We start from the raw sequence: 17846 nt of genomic DNA on the forward strand, positions 1-17846 counted from the left end.
AACTCTGTTCCTGCCACAGAAGAATGCATGTTCTGCAAGAGTAGAGTACTGAATGTTTCCTGACTTTTATCAAATCAGAATCATGGTCTAGTGCAATAAAATCGCAGATGAGAAGCTTTCAGTGTATTTAAAAAACGAACAAACAAAACCAAACACCCCCACCCCCAACAAACCAGAAACCCCCCACCAATTAAAAAAATTCAAGAATGCATTGCTGATACTTGTGTTTTTTTTCCCCCCTTTTATTTCTAAGGTAGGATATGATGCATACATCATAAGATAAGAAAATAAGCTTCATTATTAAAAAAAAAAAAGCAGAAATAAAGTGACATAAGGATCTGATCTACAGCATGTGTGGGCATACAGCAGTCATCTGCCCATGTGTGTTAGCATTTGGGCAGCAGAGGAGACACACCTTTTTGCAAACTGGGAGTTAATCTCACATGAAGAGGCAACCTACTGTATCAACCACTGGGAAGTAGGTGTTAGACATTGATTTTAATCTTTTCCAACAGATTAATGCAGGGTTTGGGGTTTTTTTGTTTTCCCTCTATAGGAAATCTTTTCAGACTTGCACAATGTAACCAGGACATAATGGGTAGAGAACAGAACTGGAATTTTGGAAGCAGGCTCCCACCTCCCTTCTGCTGCTCTGGAATGCTGAGGCCTGCGCTCAGAACCACAGAATGGCAGACATGGGAAGGGACCCACCACCCTGCTCAGGCAGGGCCATCTAGAGCCAGGTGCCCAGGCCCGTGTCCACTTGGGCTTTGAGTATCTCCACAGCTGGAGAACCCATTCTCCGCTCTGCAGAAGTGCTTTCCAGTGGGTAGTCATCCCTCCCCAGGTGCAGGACTTTGCACTTCCCCTTGCCGAACTTCATGAGGTTCCTGTCGAACCAATTCTCTTGCCTGTTGTATCGTCTGTGAACTTGCTGGTGGTGTACCCCGTCCCAGCATCCAGGTCACGTTCTTCCTGGTTCTCCCACCATGTTTAAAAAAACCAGCAACCCCATCTATTCAATGTGGTAGAGGAATTAATAAATTAACAAGGTCATACATATTTTAGCTACTCTTTCTTGATTCTTTTAAACAGCTGTGGAAGGGGTAGAGTTAAATATCCTACAGGTGATTGGTTTTTTGTTTGGTTTTTTTTTTAAAGCCTCCATTTGTTTTGCCAGTTACTGACTGCTGGGTGTTATTAATGCTGATTGAACACCTGGGGGTTAGACCTCAGCTGGTCGATAAACTGATGCCAGAAATATGAAAAATAACAATGTCTCTTAGTGTTAGGGAAGGTGGGTAGGAGCAAGCCTCAGCAGCAAATAAATGATGGCACCCGGAAAAGTAAACGCTGGTTCTTTCTCCTTGAGCTAAAGTAAACGGGGGGGCCGAAGAGCAAGTACCAAGAACAAGAGACTACCTAAGTCCTCCGAGAAGTTTCTTACGGCAAAGCAAACCTTCACCTTCCTCCGCAAAGGGCTTGTAAGAGAACAGCTGGGGCAAAAAGCGCGGCCCCACGAAGCCGCCCCGCCGTGGCAGGCAGCCGCCCGCCATGCCGCCATGGACGCCGCCGTCCGCGCCCGGAGGCCCCCGGGGGAGAGCCTCGGCCGGCAGGTAGGCCGGAAAACGGCGGGAAAGCGGTTTTCCCCTTATTTCTCCTCACAGCTGGGATTTACTTTTTAATTCAGCCGCCGCGGACGGCAGCCTGCCGTAAAGCGCGCGGCCCAGCGGAGAGGGGGCTGCCGTAAAGAGCCGCAAAAAGTCGCACACACCCCCCCAGCCGCACACGCATACTCTGCGGCTCGTAACTTGTCCCCGAGCCCCCGCCAGTCTGTCGGGGTGGTGGATGGCGCCGGCGGTGGGAGGCCGCTTGCTCCCGCGGGCAGGGCCGCAGCGCGCATAGGGGCCGCGGGCAGGCGCCACCCCACACCATGCTGGCCGCCGCTTGGCTGGGCAGGGGTTTCTGGGGGCTCCTCCGAGGCGCGGGGCGGAGGCGGCCGGGCGGCGGCGCAAGGCCTCCGGCCAGCCTAGCCGGGGCGGCGGCTGAGGGGCGCGGTGGAGGGGCGGGCGGCCGCCGCCATGGCGACAGCGGCGTCTTCTGCCTCGCGGCGGGCGCGGGGGCTCCGGCGGGGCCGCGCGCGGCGCCCGCTCTGCGGCAGCACCAACGGCTGCTGCGCGAGCACCAACGGCTGCTGCGCGCGCCCGCCGCCGCCTGGCGCCTCCTCAGCGGCGGGGCCGCGCCGCCGGAGCCCCCCCGGGAGCGGCGTGTGGCGGGGCGCTACGCCGAGTTGGTACGTGACCCGGGGGGGCTGAGGCGGGCTCGGGGAGGGTGTGCAGCGCGGCGGTCGCTTTCTCGCCGTCGTCGGTGCGGGAAGCTGCCCGGCGCGCTCCTCCGCTGCCCGACGGTCAGGGGCGAGACGGTGCAGCCCGAGGGGGAGCACAGGTTACCCCGTAGCACGGCGACAGTCACGCTGCCTGCTGGAAACGGGTGTCACGCCCAGACTTGCAGCCAAACAAGGGCGTTTTGGGTCTCTCGGTGGCGGCGTATTTTCCTTTTGAAGGCTAAGTTAATGATTAGTAGTTAAAGGCCGTGGCTGTGTGTCTTGCGCAAACGGCAGGTTGCTTTCAAGAACTTCCAAGGCTTTCTGGCTAGCTCAACTTAAAGCGTGTGTTTGTCTTGATTAATTCTGTTACATGCCCGGTTAGGGTTTGCCTTCCTGGCCTGAAGTTTTTGCTTTCTTGCTTTACAGTATGAAAACCCCTGGACGATCCCAAATATACTGTCAATGGCAAGAATGGGTTTGGCGCCAGTTTTAGGCTATTTGATTGTTGAAGAAAATTTCAGTGTTGCACTAGGTGTCTTTGTTTTGGCTGGCATAACGGATTTGGTATGTTTACATCAGTTTGGAAATACTTTGGGGATAGCGTGGGTTGCAGCGATCCCATTAACATGCGTTGAAATTTAGACTCCAATGTAGAATGGAAATGAATAAACAGATTAGTTTTTATATTCATTGTTTTGTAGAAATGGTATATATGTCCTTTGTGACATTGTGAAGGGAGCTCGGAGATAGCCAGTGCTGGTGGAGCAAAGGGGATATCGGGGTTCCCTGACCAGCCCCAGGTGGGCATTGTCCAGTCAGTGCTTATACATCTAGTGGTCCGTTACCATATGCAGGTGTACCCGGTGCACCCATCATGACAATAATTGTGTGAATTTTAGAACATCAGTTACCTTTTTCCCTTTTTTTTTTTTTTTTTTTTTAAATGAGAATTGAGTATGTTCAGAGGGCTCCAGAATCTGGAATGTAATGTGAAAAAAGCATGATAGAAATATCAGCTAACAGGTCTTATGTTTCATCTTAGTTAAACTAGCTGTGTTATGCGATGTTGTTCATTAAATATCTCTGTAACAGTAGCATATATAAGCTATTTTTATTCTTAGTGTTCTAACAGAGAAACATTGAACTTTGTTTTTCCTAGTTGGATGGATTTATTGCACGAAACTGGGCTAATCAGAAATCAGCTTTGGGAAGTGCTCTTGATCCTCTGGCCGATAAAATTCTCATCAGTGTGCTCTATGTAAGCCTAACTTGCACAAATCTAATCCCAGGTGAGAAAATGTCATTGCTTGCATGTACTATATAAGGTAAAGAAGCTAATTTTATGTATAGTAGTATTTGTTGTGATTCTGGAAGGAAAACTGTATTGCTTAGAGCTCTTGCTTTGTCAGTTGCACTTTGCTATTTGCTCCTATTAAATACTTGAAAAACACCCCCCCCAATAGACCTCACAAAAAGCATGTGCTGCCGTATCCAAAAATAACTAGCATATACTGCCATTTTCAAATGTACTTTCTTAAAAGCTATAATAGTTAGTAGCTATATCAAAAACTTTCTCATAGACTGGATTATTTTAAGACTTCAGATTAAATCCTTTCAAGAAGTCATGTTAAAAATCTTCAGTCATGCATAAAATTTGTTCAGAAGAAGTTGAGAGTGGTTATTTCTTCTTGTTTCATATTTTGTGCTCTTTTGTTTTGGTTTTAATCATGGACGTGATTTTTCACTAGATCCTGTTGGCTTGGTTTTTCAGTTTCACTTACTTCCATGATCATTCTGAGGGATGTAGCGCTCATTGCTGCTGTTTTTTATGTGCGATACAAAACTCTTTCTCCACCGGTAAGTGTATAGCGTTAAACAAAATTGTATGAACGTGTAATCATTTTATTTTGATTAAATCTTCTGTATTTTTACAAGTATAAAAAAAGTGAATAAGCCTTTAACAAAGTTGTAACCAAGAGATTTTCATCTTGAGACTTGATGGTTGCTCAAAACTTGGGTGGATAGCCTAAGATGTAATGCTGTGCTCTTGCCAGATGGATCTGTAAGCAGAACAGTACTTCATAAAATAGGTTTCATAAAGATGAGTCGGAGCTACTGATGACTTTTTTTTTCCTGTGTATGATGTGTAATAAATCATATAAGAGCAGCAGCAGCAGTATAACTCTTTAGTGCTACAATTGACTTTACTTCTCTATCATGCCAAGAAGTATATCAAACTGAATATACTGGAATTGCCTTTTTTTGTTCTTTTTTCTCCCCCAACAGAGAACACTCAGTAGGTATTTTAACCCTTGTTATGCTACTGCCCAATTAAAACCAACATTCATTAGCAAGGTAAGAGTAGTCACTTGTTACAAAAGATAACTCCTCAGTACTTGGGGTGGTGTGTGGTTAGGAGGGAGGGGGCTGTTTACTACTACTACTGAGTGCAGTTTTGAAATAGTGCCAACTAATTTGGAGGCAACTTACATCCTGAAAGATTTTCAACTGTACTCTGTCAGAGCACATGCTAATTCTGTGTGTGTAAGATGCTTCATTAAAAGAGGCTTCTAAATAAACTTTCTGTATATAGACTAATACTTAAACCAGTAATAAAAGTGTATATTGGTATTCCTTGCATAGTACACGTCTTCATTTTGACCACATTTCCTATTTTGCTTTTACCAGATGAATACAGCGGTTCAGCTAATTTTGGTGGCAGCTTCTTTAGCAGCTCCTGTTTTCAATTATGTGGACAGCATATATCTGCAGACATTATGGTAACTTTTCACTTTTTTTCAGATAATTTAATGTACTCCTAAAGGAACTGGTAATTGAGATTTTTGTGGAACAAAAAAACCTGTGCCCAGATGATGTAATAGACCCATATGCCTGAATTTTTACGTTTGTTTATTAACTGACACAGGAGCTAGATTTTTATTGGTACTTAATTTACTATACAAGCAAAAAGTAGTCAAATGAAACTAGTTAAGATCCAGGAATAATAGCTAAGAAGTCTTCAGAATAGACATGTACGCAGGCAAAGTGTAAATTCAGATTAATAGAAGAGAAGGGAGTGGGAAGAAAGGCTGTTTGGGTCCTTTATTCATGCCATAAGTGTCCTTGAAAAAGCAACCTTCATTTCAGTAAAAGTAGATGGGAAGTGTTTTCTTATTGTTGCTTTATACTGTATCTGCTATCTTGAAATCCAGGTTTCTGAAGCCTCTTTGAAAAGCACCTGAAGAAATTGGTGATTCCTGCTAGACTGTAGGAAGGAAGGGGAGGGATCGAATGAAAACAGGCATGCAGGAGCATGCCCCCTTACATAATGGCTGTTCCTTTCACTGTTGTCATTGGAGACCTGAACTGAATCTGAATTGTAGCTGATGGCAGGTGTTACAAGTGCAGTTATTTCTCCTGAGCAGTTAGGTAAGAGTTCAGAACAAAGAGGCTGAACGGCAGATAGCGGAATTACGTAGTAACTTAGTTTAAAGTAGTGGAAAATCCAGTGTTACCAGTTTTTTAGAGGGGGGGAAAAAACCAAACCACCAAACGCAAAACCCAAGCTTTTAAGGAACTAGGAACCTTAATCTTAACAGTCAACATGATTTTTCATCCTGTTGGAAAGCCAAATCTGGAACTGCATCTGTGAAAGACGTTACCTTGCTGCTTGTCTGGGACTCTATGAGAGAGTTACCATGTTGTGAGGAATGGAGGAATGCAGGGTGCAACGTACCAGGGTCCTCTATAAACACTCTCAGAAATGACCTGACTCTGGTAATGTGTCCAGGGAGGGCAGCAGTAACGGAGGGGCAGGACTGTAGCGATGGCTCACACCTGAATGGTGTCAGCCTTGGACATGGAGGAGCGCTGCTAATTTAGAAACATATATGGTTATTACCCAGCTTCTGGGAAGGGAACAAAAGAGGCTGAAGCCGAAACGTGCTTTAGCTTTGGAACTTCGTAAAATGATAAGTTCAAGTCTTGTATGATTTGAACGCTCCCCTTTCGTACTACCAAGGGATAGTTTCTCATATCAGTCAGTTCTCAAGCTGGTAAAAATTACGTAGACTACAAATACTGAATCTTTTGTCTTCCCTTCTCTAGAACAAGTGCTAATACGGTAAAAATGTGGCATAGCGTGCAGTTAAACAGAAGCGTGCTACGTAGTGCTGGATGGCAGTTCCTTTGTTTATCTAATCCGCCACTTAGCGCTGAATTGCAGCATATAAACTGTAAACGGCATTTCTGTAGGACGTAGTCCTTGACTGTGTAGTGAAAAATAGAAAAGACGCTTAAAAATAACACTTTTTATTATCGTACTTAGACTCGGATGACTTACAGGAACTATTTTCCCCAAAGGTGCATCACAGCTTTCACAACGGTAACATCTGCATACAGCTATTACCACTATGGCCGGAAAACGGTTCAGGTGATAAATAACAAATGAATTATTCCTGAAAGGGCGGGGTCTTGGCAGCATGGTGTGCTGTACTGCCGAAGATGGTCATAATGCAGCTGAGTTTTGGATCAAGAACTCTGTTTTTCTGCTTAAACCATGGCATCACAATGAAGTGAAGTTTGAACATGTACTGTGTGTATATATATAAAGAGAGACTTTTCAATGTATTTTTAATTTGTTTAAAAATGAGATTGTTTACAAAAACTAATAAATAATATTCTTAAAGACATAGGTTACTGGTTGCTGCCATGTGCATTCTGAATAATTTTATACTGGTTTTGAAGTCAAAATAGGCACTTTTCACCAGCTTTTTTGCCACCGTCATGCAAGGCACTGAGTAGGCTGAGATCTGAGAAGAAAAAGCAATTATAAGAACAAATTTGTCTTTGTGCCTCAACCTAAGTCAGCAAACCAGCATTGCTCATTAGGACTTAATGACGTATGTCAGCTTGCAGCAGAAGAAAGCACGTTGTCAAGGAACAGTATCTTCAGAAATTTAAACCAGAGTGATAGACATTTTACTTCGTATTCCGTGGTGACGTGGATAAGCCATGAAGAGTTTCTACCCTGCTCCCTTTTCTTTTTAAATACAAGCGACAGTGAACTGTACCCATGGGAGGAGAGCTTTGAGTCTCAGAAGGGTCAGCTGTGCAGTGAGGAGTCTGTACCCAAATGGAATTGTTTCTCATACTAGAAATTATTCTAGTGATCAAAAGAAACTCTGCTGTATCTCCAGCTTCTTTAAAGCTTCTAAAGATGCTGTTTAGTCTAAATACCATGGGAGAAAAAGGACGTTTTAAATACTGTCCAAATGAACGGAGAGAGTGGAAGAAACTTTCAGATGCACGTACTGTTAATGATTCCTGTGCCGCTAGCTGCAAGAGGTACGCCATGATCCCCCTCAGGCAAGGACAACTTGCACGTGTTCTTTGCCTGTTCTCTACTCACAACAAGATGCAGAGTAAAGCACTAGGCAGAACAGATCGTGTTGATCACAAACTTATGTTTTCTATTTTCGAGCAACATGTGATTTCATGTATGTTGTGAAAAAGAGTGCAACTATGAAGGGCTTAAATAATTGAAACTGGGTGGTCTATGATGCCACTGTAGTATTCACAGAAGAAAATTTGCTGTAGACGTCTCTTTTGAGAGCATGCAGTCTCTTGTGACTGCATATGCTTGTATATACAAAGCATTTTAGTATTTTTTTATATTTAAACTTGTATAGAATGGTGCACAGAGAAAACACTTGATTTTTATTAGTACCTTTTTCTTAACTGTCCCTGTATTTTGTGGTCTACCCTGCATCTTACAGCAGGGGGACGGAGAGCAAAGCCTATGGAAGCTTCCTTTAAATATCTGGGTATTTAGTAAAATGGAGTACTTTTTCTAAACTGTTTCGTCAAGAAAGCAGAAATTTATTGTACCCAGTCAGGTTGTTCCTCGTTGGTTCTGGTTAATGGGATTGGGGTTTGGTTGGGGGGTTTTTGCGTTTGGGTTTTTTTGTTTGTTGTTTTCTGTCTCTTTTAATCACAGATACCTTTGAAACATTGCATGAAATGGTCAGGGAAGGGAAGAACACTGGTCAGTGAAGGCTCCATGTTGGTGTGTGTCATTATAGTTGTTGCTGCCTGTGTTGGTAATAACTTAAGTGTACAATTACTGGGTGGTACCTGCCTAAATACTCGTGTTAAATAAAATTCGTCTGGATGGTAGAGCCGCTGCTTTTTCCACGTGCGTGTTTGGTACTTGAGAGCTACGGTTACCTTGCTGAGAGCACAGTCCATCGTACCCCTGTGAGAAAACTCGGTACACGCGTGGGGGCCCGCCACCGCCGCGGGGGCAGGGCGGTGCGGCCTCTCGGTGCCGGTGTGGGTCGGGGCGGGCGCGGCATGGGGTGTCCCCGCGCGGCCGCCGTACGCGCGGGCGGGGCGGGGTCGGCGGTGGCTCCGCCCTCCCCACGATGGCGGCGCCGGAGCAGCCGCCGCAGCCGCCCGAGGGCTCCAAGCCGCTGAGCGCGCTCCTCAGCGGCATCGCCCAGGCTACCTACTACGGCAACGCGGACATCACGGAGGAGCTGCTGCGCGGGCAGCTCTACCCCGAGGCGGCGTCGGAGGAGTTCCGCGCTCTGCGCGCCAAGATGGGCGGCCTCCTCCAGGTACCGGCGGGGGCTCTGGAGGGGGACGGGGCTCCGGTCCGGGGAGCCTACTCTGGGGGAAGCCATTTCATCGGCCTCGCTGCTTCTGGGTGTCCTGCGCCCCCCCCCACACCCTGGACAAGGAGGAGGTGGGGGCGGCTGTGGGCGCTGCCACTGCCGCGGGGGTGAAACCGCCCGCCGGCAACATGGGGCTGGGCTGTACCGGGCGCTTCTGATAGAGGGCTGGCGCCGGGACCAGGCCGTGAGCACAGCCCTGCCCTGCCGTGTGCGGGAGGGTAAAAGCAGCCCGCGTAGCCTTCGGCTTCATCCCTTACCGTGCATCGCGCGGTGAACGCGCGGTTTGGGGGAGAGCCGAGGCCCGAGCGGAAGGTCGGGCTCTCCTTTCGCGCTTCCTCGGAAGCAGAGACCCGTCAGGCCGGTGCGCTGTGAAGGGTAAGGGGCGGCTTTTGGTTTTTATGCTGATGGAAGTGAGTACCGCGACTTGAGAACTTTCTGAGAAGAGCTACTATTCAAAATACAGATTTCTTGCAAGAAAACTGTATTTCGGGAAGAGCATCACCAAGTGTAAAATAAGCTGTTCTAAATAGAAGCAGATTTTGCTTTATGTGTAAGAGAAGAGAAGGTATTTTTCTCGGGAATGGGTTTTTTTTGCCCTCCGTTCAGAGAGAAAAGCGCAGTGTAGTTCCCAGCAGCTCGATGTGGCACGGGGAGCCTCCGGCTGCAAAATACTTGGATGGCCACTGCCGCCTGGTGGTCAAATCCACGACTGTGTTGCAGGGTTTATACACTTGGTCGATAGTTTTTTGGTACATTCATGTGAGGAAAAAAATTAATTAACTGCGGTAGCATAGTTTTGGCTGGATAATTTTTCATGCCCAAACCCCCGTATTTAGCAGTGAGCTTTTATGTTGTCTCTTTCCCTTTCTGAAGTGTCCTTTTTTTACATACAAGTAAAGCTGCAACATGTTTGCTTGCTATGCTTTCCCTGTTACTACATGTTATTTTTACTGCATGCTGTTTGTATTGCTGAAGATCATTAATCTGTTTTTCAAAACAACATCTTTTAAATTACTGCCCTCTAAAGAATCCTTGGGATTACCTTGTTTTAGTCTGTATGATGAAAAAAAAAAGTCAGAAATTTGAAAAGGAATTGGCTTTGCTTGCTTTTATCTGTGTTCTTATTTGTTATGGGGTCAAAAGTAAGTGTGTATGTGCTTTTTAAAAGAAAAATTACTGTAAGATGTCTTTTTTTTTTCTCTCTCTCTATACTGCTGCTTCTGTATCAGGAGTCAGTATGTTACTGCAAACATGCACGTTAGCCCAGCAGATGAACAGTTAACTGCTGCTTTAAATGACCGAATCATTAAGTGCAGCGTCACCAGATTCAGCAGAGAACACGGCTTAGTCTCTCATAATTATGCTGTGCCCACAGCACTGTTAGCAGCAGCCTCCCTCTTTGTGGATCAGGTAAGGAACTGTGTATGTGAAACATCAAATTGAAGTGGTACGTTTCTTTATTGTTGCTGATGCCTGAAGGCAACCGCCTCGGTGGGCAGAGCCGTCGGGTCTGCCAGGTGTTCTGCAAGATGCAGTATGCCAGTTGGGAAGTATGTTATTGCCAAAGAGCTGTGTGGGGGGTCTTGTTCCTTTTGCACCATCCACTGCCATGGCTTCTTCTTACCTTTCGACAGCTACGGGGTGCTTTCTGGACTGCTCTGTGAGCCGACAGTTTTCTGTTGGATTACTGCATAACTCAAAGGGAGGAAGAGAAAGAGAATTACTGCGAAGTTCCTGAGTTTAAACTGTCTCATGAAAAGATGTGACGGGCATCAGAGGTGATTAGAGGAGACAGTTGGGACTGCATAGCCAGGAGTGAAGAGGAGCAGGAAACAAGATGTGCTCTTTCATCAGTTGCAAGCTATTTTGCTGGCATACTGAAGTAAACTGAAATCAATGGCTGTAGTGAACTAGAGTTTCTCAGAATTGGACACGCTGCCTGTTCTCTGCTCTGTCTCATGAGGTGATGGTGACATGTGTTACCAGAGCTCAGGAACCAAAGCCCAGTGTGGATCAATGTCTGAATCCATGGCTAAAAGCCAGGATGTTTTGAGTTCTACCTGACAGTATCACTGGAAAAAAAGAAAAGATGACTTTCTACTGTATCATATTCTTTTAGAAAAAAACCTAACGCTCCCTACATTCCCCAAACCCCCCTGAGTATTCTGGCTGATATTTCAACACTTTGCTGTAGATTTCTGTTTAATTTTTTATTTGCTTTTGAGTTTTATTTTTAAAATTAGTTTCCTCTCTAAATCTGCCTAAGCCAAATTTTACTGTGGTACCCATTCTCCCCTGTTCTGATAGTAATTTTCAGACCTCATGGTTGTATCCCTTTTCTTTTTTTTTTGGCTCACCTGTTTTTCCTAGTGCTTTTTTCTGAGGTGCTTTTGACTTACCTCTGAGAGAGAAGTTTGGCAGATACCTGGCAAACACAGGTAGTATTTTTCTACTTATTTCAATGCAGTACTGGTGTACAGTAACTTTAGATAAATGAGAACTTGTATGAATACTCTCCAAACTCTATATAGGCTTTGCTTTTTCTGTTGGAGAAATGGGTAGTTCTTCAGCCATCATTGAAATGTGACAGCTGCTCAGCTGTGTTGTGTTTGAGGCCAGAAGAAAAGATGGTGCCACATCCAGAGGAAATAGAGAAACTTAGGTAGGCAGATGTAGTTTACAGATTTGGAATATGATGAGGATGCTGGCGTTCATTTTCTGCTTTTACACAGGGTCCATTGTTTCTTTAATAATCAGATCCATATGATGCCCTGAAAAGCCTGGAATGAAAGCTGAATCATAAAGGCTGATTCTTGCAGGACTTAAGACTCTCTGGTTTTGTCTGTGGGTTTTTTGTGTTTTTTTTCTTTCCCTCTCAAATACAACTCTTACTCAAGCACTGTTGAGATGTCATATTCTTGACATAATGTTAATTCAGGCCCCAGGAAACACAGATGATTAAAATTTTTGGATATTTACCCATCGTTGTAACATAGGCATATAGCTTAGGAGGATGGCAGTATGTTGGGGGGAGGATATCACATTCCCCGTGTGCTGCCTGCTTTAAGAACCGAAACTCGTGACAACTGTGGTCTTCAAGGTCATGCCTTCCAATGTAAATTAGCATCTTGCTGTTATCAGGTGTGTCTCGTGGTCTTCATGGCCACCACTATTCTCATCTCCTTATGGATGAAATTCCTGGGAAATAACCAAAGTTTATGCAGCTCAACACACTTTAAAGTGGAACTTTTGAGCTAAGCAATACACAAACTACTTTGTACAGACACAACTTCATGTCGAGTGTGGATGGGTTTTGGGGTGCTTATTTCTAGTGGGTGACTTAAAGGAAGTAACACCCAAGTCCTGTGGATACTTTCAGGATCTCTGTTCTAGAGCATGCTAAAAAATCCCTCAGCTTTCTGGTCATCTTGAGGGCCCTCTCTCTTTCATACCTCCCAGTATGGGGGGAGGGGGGGGAGGTTGTTATTAGAGTTGTGCTTTAGATGTAAGGAGGCTTAAACTTATTTTCCTCTCCCTCCATCTACCTAGTGGGAAAAATCCATTGTCCTAGCTATTATTTGTGATACCTCCTTTTCAGTTCTCACAGCTAGCCTACAACTAATCTCTGCCTCTTGCATAAACTGACCCGGCTGAAGCCATCTCACAGAGATATGGTGTGAGCCCTTTCCTTTTGTTTGAATGACGTGGCAGGGGCAGGGTGAGGGGAAAGTCGTCTTGGCCCTACAAGTTGCTTAACTAAATCTTTAAGCAGCTGAGAACTGCAAAACACATACGTGCATACTTCAGAGAGTTGAATTCTCTGTGAATTTAAATGTGGGGGGGTTTGGTGTAATACTGTATTTGCTGATAACAGCAAACTTCAAAAGTGTTCCTCTGTGCTTATAACATCTTAGTCTTTGGACAGACGTCTTGGATGCTGGTGTCTCCCCAGCACCTGGAGGAGCAAGCTCCACTCAAAGATCTGTGTTGTCCCTTTGTTGTCAATTGTCACATGAATTTCTGAGCAAATTTATTCCAGTCTTGATATTTAATTCATTGTGAAAAATCTGCATGATTAAAATGTAACAGCAATGTTTGTGTTATCTTTTTGTGGTTTTATTTTTTACTTCCTCTGGGTGGTGGAGGAAGGGGAGCAAACAGGAGAATAGCAACAGAAAGTGAGAGTACTTGTTCATGCAGCCACTTCCCTTGTGTGCAGTGATCTGCAGCTGAAGTTCAGAAGAAGACAGGTAACTTTTATGTCTCCATTGATGATAATACCTAATAGCACCAAATACATTCTTTTGGGAGGTGGCCATCCTGTTTATTTTCAAATACCTTATTTAGAAGCCCGGGTCCTTTGGTCAATGTGGAAAAGATTAGATGTCTTATACTGTCTTCTGTTGACTTCATAGGGAAGGTAAGCACCTAAATTGGATGGGATGAATAATGCCTCATTCCTGTCTCTTGAGGATTTTTTTTCTCTGACACCCATCTTGATGGTTAGAAGCAGAGAGATTCATTGCTTTTGTGACTTAATTGCTGTAGTACTTCATGTCTTCTAAGTAGCAATCATAGATCTGTACCATAAATCAACCACTTGCTTGTATTAGAGCTGAGTATAAATAAGGTGAAGGACTTTCCTGTACCCTCCTGCATTCCACCTGTGCAAAGCATGGCACCTGTGAAAAGTATGGAGATGAATAAGGGCCACAAAAGTGTATCATATTTACTGCAGCAATAAGCATTTAAATGTTTCTTTTCACCTGGTTTGTATATAGAGTAGTCCTGGTTTTGAATTTATAAAAGAAGTCATGATGATTTACTTCGTAGAGCTGTTTCCTTTCCTGCCCATAGATCTGCTCAATGTGCATGAATCGTCTGACCTCTTTCTAAAATGCCAAATTTATTCTGTAGAGAAATCATGTTACCTTATTACATTTACCTCTAGTGAAATTTACTTTTTTTTTTTTTTAAATCTCATTTGTTTTCTTGTGTGGAATATTCTGGAAGGTAGAACAAAGCCCTAGGAAGGCTGGCCCTGGAGTGCTGTACCCTTCGAATGTTCATCTATCAACTGTTTTTTACCCTCTGCCTTCATACTTCCCAGCCTCCTATCCCATAAGGTTTCAGAACATTGAGAAACTGGGGTGATCAGCTTTTGCAAATTTTCACCCCCAGCTTTTTTTTTTGTTTTCAAAGACTTCTTCATCCTGATTAAAATACTATATTTGTCTCCTCCTTACATAAGTTTGATTTACTGTATTAGTTCCACTGGTAATAAAAGTTACTTTACATCTGAAGTAATTCCACTCTTTTCCTTTTGGTGGCAGTAGGCTATTTGGTTTATTGAATGTGATCATTTGCTGATGTGTTGGAAGTGTCCTGGTTCGCTCTTCTGCTGCAGAACAAACTGTACGTTGGCTAAATGACAATAAAAATTTCAGCATGAGGAGTCTAAATATTTTATTACATTTGATTTATAAGTATTTATTTTCACAAATACTGAGGTGTCACCATCTATAATAAATATACTGGTATGTCATTGGTAAAATATTAATCAGACTCTATGTAAGTAATACGTGAGAACCAAGAGCTTGATATCCAACATATAAGGTGCACCCAAACTCTATGTAATATGCTTTATAACATTCACTACCCCTCTCCCATCAGTTGTTTTCACTAGAAATCATGCTGATATTTCTACCAGATTTTCTAATGGCTGTCATGTTTCATGTTTCATTTCGCTGTCATTCAGCCAAGAGGCTGATGGTACCATCGTTATTTGGCTCTGCTGTGCCACTGGTATGCACAGTGTATGTAAGTCCCGTCTTGAAGCTATTTCAGCTTTGTGAAGTGGCCAGCTATTTCTAGTGATTACTTTTCTTTGTGCCTTTGGAGAATATCTGATGAATAAGAAACCTTTTGATCAAAATCTGATCTAAAGGCTTATGGGGGGAAAACTTAGTGCCACTAGTGGATAAAACTGCTCAGTGCGTAAAATGCTCTGGAGGAGCACCAGCAAACTGCAGGTGCTTTGGAGGCTGCTTAGTGCTGTTGTCATGTGTTGTCCCTAAAGACTGTCACTCTCCCGCTAGGGACTGCAGTCCTTTCCCTATGAAGTTGCTGTTGTTACCTAGAGGAGGTCCCAAAGCATTACTGCCCCTGCTTGAGAAGGAAGTGACTTGATCTTCATAAAAGGGGTCTGCCCTTAGATGAAAAGTCAGAGCAGAAAAAGTCGTAGGGTCCACTCATTTGTGGAGGATAAAGGTCTTTGCATCTTCTTCAGCAGGATTTCTGCTGACAGCCACTGGTGGGAAATAAACAACTTCTTGCATTTTCTAATGAGGGAAGAGAGTTGTCATTCTTCCGTCTCCCCAGATATCTTGTGATTCCTCAAGTACGTGGGCTGAGTCATGAACTCTTGAGTGCTTTGCAGTTGTCCAAGCTTCTACAAGGCCGAGAGGCAGAAGAGCCTCGGTCTGAAGACTGAGATAAAATCATTTCGGAAGAGTTAATAGGAGAGACTGCTTGCTTTCTGCCATTTAGAATTGCAATTGTGCCTGAATCTACTAGCTAAAAAGATAGCTCAGTAAGCATGCTCATTCTTCTCAATTCAGGTAAAAGGAAACAAGTTGCTTGTAAAACAGTATCAGCAAGTACTGTGTCCGTATGAGGTGCTTTCTACCCAAATATGCGTCCTATGTAGTGTTATACCTTTCACTCCAGTGAATGACTGTGCTTATTATGAGTAATTGTATTTGCTATTGGGCTGGGCGAAAATATACTAACAACAACTTTGCACGGAATTTTGGGAGGGAGGGAATGTCTACAGTGTTATAATTGGACATACATGAGAGAATGATTATTATCTTGATGTTTGCCTGGAACAACTAAATAACAATCCTAGTCTTTTTTTTTTAATTTAGCGAAACACCACTATTATACAGCTTGCTAATCTGAACACAGCTTGATTGCCACCTCTGCAGTGTCTGATGTTGCAGCACACATTTTCTCTTCTCAGTATATAAACCTACAGTTATTGCTTCTTTTTTTGCCCTATTTCAGCATCATCTTAGGAGGGTAGAAAATTGAATGTTCACTTGAACTAGTACCTGCTGTATTGTGGTGATGAAAATGTTCATGGGTACTGCCCCACAGCATCCTTCTTAGTGCTTCCAATATGAGTTATTTTAGATTTTAGGTATGTGTATGTGCGGTCAGTTCAAATAAGGGCTGGTGCAGCTGGCAGTTGTAGGAATAAAAAGTGGAGGGGGAAAATTCTTCAAAAGAATGAACGGGAGAGGAAGGTGGGCTGCAGGATGTTACACGGTTGAAGAACATTGGTAGGAGCGGTAAGATCAGTGCTTCACTGCTTAGAGCAGCAATTTATTGCTTGTGTGTGTCAGCTAGAAAGAACAATGTACCTGCATCGTTCTGGATTTTTTTAATACTCCTTTTTTTGTGATTTCTCCAGTTGCAAAACTTGGTGTTTGTGTTGTTAAAGCCTTTCATATTTGCAATGCTGTTTTCATTGCTGTTGTAATTACTGAAGAGATGTGTAGAAGGTGGTGTTATTGCTGGTAGCTGTGGGATGTGGAGGTGATGGTATTCTGCACTGTGAGCAGATCTATATGAATTGGGCTGTCGTTTAAACAACAGGGTGTGAGCAAGGAATCCGCACCTCCACATTACGAACCTCATAGTCTTCCTACGGCTGTGCAGCTACAAGTGCAAATCCTGAAGACAGGCAGAAACAGGAGGGCTCCCGCCGTTACGTCATTCATTTAATTAGTAGTATTTTCTATAACTCAAGTGTGAGACAGAGGTGAAAGGTCATTACCTAACGAGGCCAATCCAAGACTTATTTCATTTGAGATTTTAAAGTGCTGATAGACTATAACTGTGCCACTTCATTGAAAATGGCTAACCTTACATTTAATGGTTTACTTGACCTTTTGTGTCTTTTTTTTTTTTTATGTTCTTATCTACAGAAGAGCAGTAAATTAAAAGAAGTCAGCAGACCTGTGTCATTGATGTATAATAGATGTGGTAAACTGTAGTGCCCAAATGAGAAGCAAGTCTATCTCTCTCTCTGTGTTTTTCCTCAATTACAGTGTTGATTATATCTCCACAAGTAAAGAGCTATTTGCTTTGTCCCAGTTGTGGAGGTGAGGGCTGCTCTATCTGTCACATCTTGAGCAGGCAGGCCAGTGCCAGCTCTTCATGTTTATAATGACTCTGTATTACATCTTAGTTTTATAATGCCCTACTGAAAATCTGCTAATTGTGTGTTAATGGACTTCCAGAACAGCGTGCTGCTGAGAAAGTTGGATTCCCTGGTGGTCACAATGCTTCGTATACTGTTGATTGCCCTTTTCCCATCCAAATGTACGGTTCAGTTTGTTGCATTTGTAGAACTTCTGCCAGTAAGTAGTATTTTCATCACTAATAACACCAGCAGGTTTTAGATGCACTCTTTATTTCTCAAAAAACCAACCCCATACAGGTATGATTAGCATAAGTTACATATATGTGTGTGTGTGTGTGTGATTAGCATATGTGGTGTGTATATATGTGTGGGTGTGCGTGCACACACACATATGCATACACAGAAAGGCAAGTATTTTGATTATGCTGAAATTCGTTAGTCCAGTCTGATCCCCGCAGTGTTTCTCTTGACCTTAACAAGAGTCTACTCTGTTTGAAGACTAGGGAGTCAGATCTTGCCTTTGAAGTTCATTACTACAAATTAAATGCTTCTACTATACTTAATTAGTATTCATCAAACACATGCTGTATGGTGTATATTTGAAAAGGGAAAAAGACTCCCTTAGGCTTCA

At 43.6% G+C, this 17846-nt stretch overlaps 2 protein-coding genes across 4 annotated transcripts in view; both read left to right on the plus strand.

Annotated features, from left to right (window-relative positions):
• The first annotated feature begins 1807 nt into the window (after window positions 1–1807).
• On the plus strand, window positions 1808–8505 carry CRLS1 (cardiolipin synthase 1). The gene is made up of 7 exons (XM_076334960.1): window positions 1808–2293; window positions 2753–2890; window positions 3486–3615; window positions 4098–4183; window positions 4613–4681; window positions 5015–5106; window positions 6689–8505. Exons 1-7 carry the CDS (start codon window positions 1934–1936, stop codon window positions 6774–6776), a joined length of 963 nt encoding a protein of 320 aa, XP_076191075.1. The 5' UTR covers window positions 1808–1933; the 3' UTR covers window positions 6777–8505.
• A 234-nt stretch (window positions 8506–8739) lies between these two features.
• COMMD1 (copper metabolism domain containing 1) overlaps window positions 8740–17846 on the plus strand; it is an 83922-nt gene continuing 74815 nt past the window's right edge. For 2 of the 3 annotated variants that reach the window (XM_076334970.1, XM_076334968.1), the window contains exon 1: window positions 8740–8946. In XM_076334970.1, the coding sequence (XP_076191085.1) occupies window positions 8752–8946 (195 nt within the window). In that variant the 5' untranslated portion in view covers window positions 8740–8751. Of the gene's footprint in view, window positions 8947–10232; window positions 10414–17846 lie in introns of all 3 variants that reach the window. The other variant, XM_076334971.1, reaches the window with a different exon arrangement.

Source organism: Aptenodytes patagonicus, chromosome 3 (assembly GCF_965638725.1).
Source record: "Aptenodytes patagonicus chromosome 3, bAptPat1.pri.cur, whole genome shotgun sequence".
NCBI classification, from domain to species: Eukaryota; Metazoa; Chordata; class Aves; order Sphenisciformes; family Spheniscidae; genus Aptenodytes; species Aptenodytes patagonicus.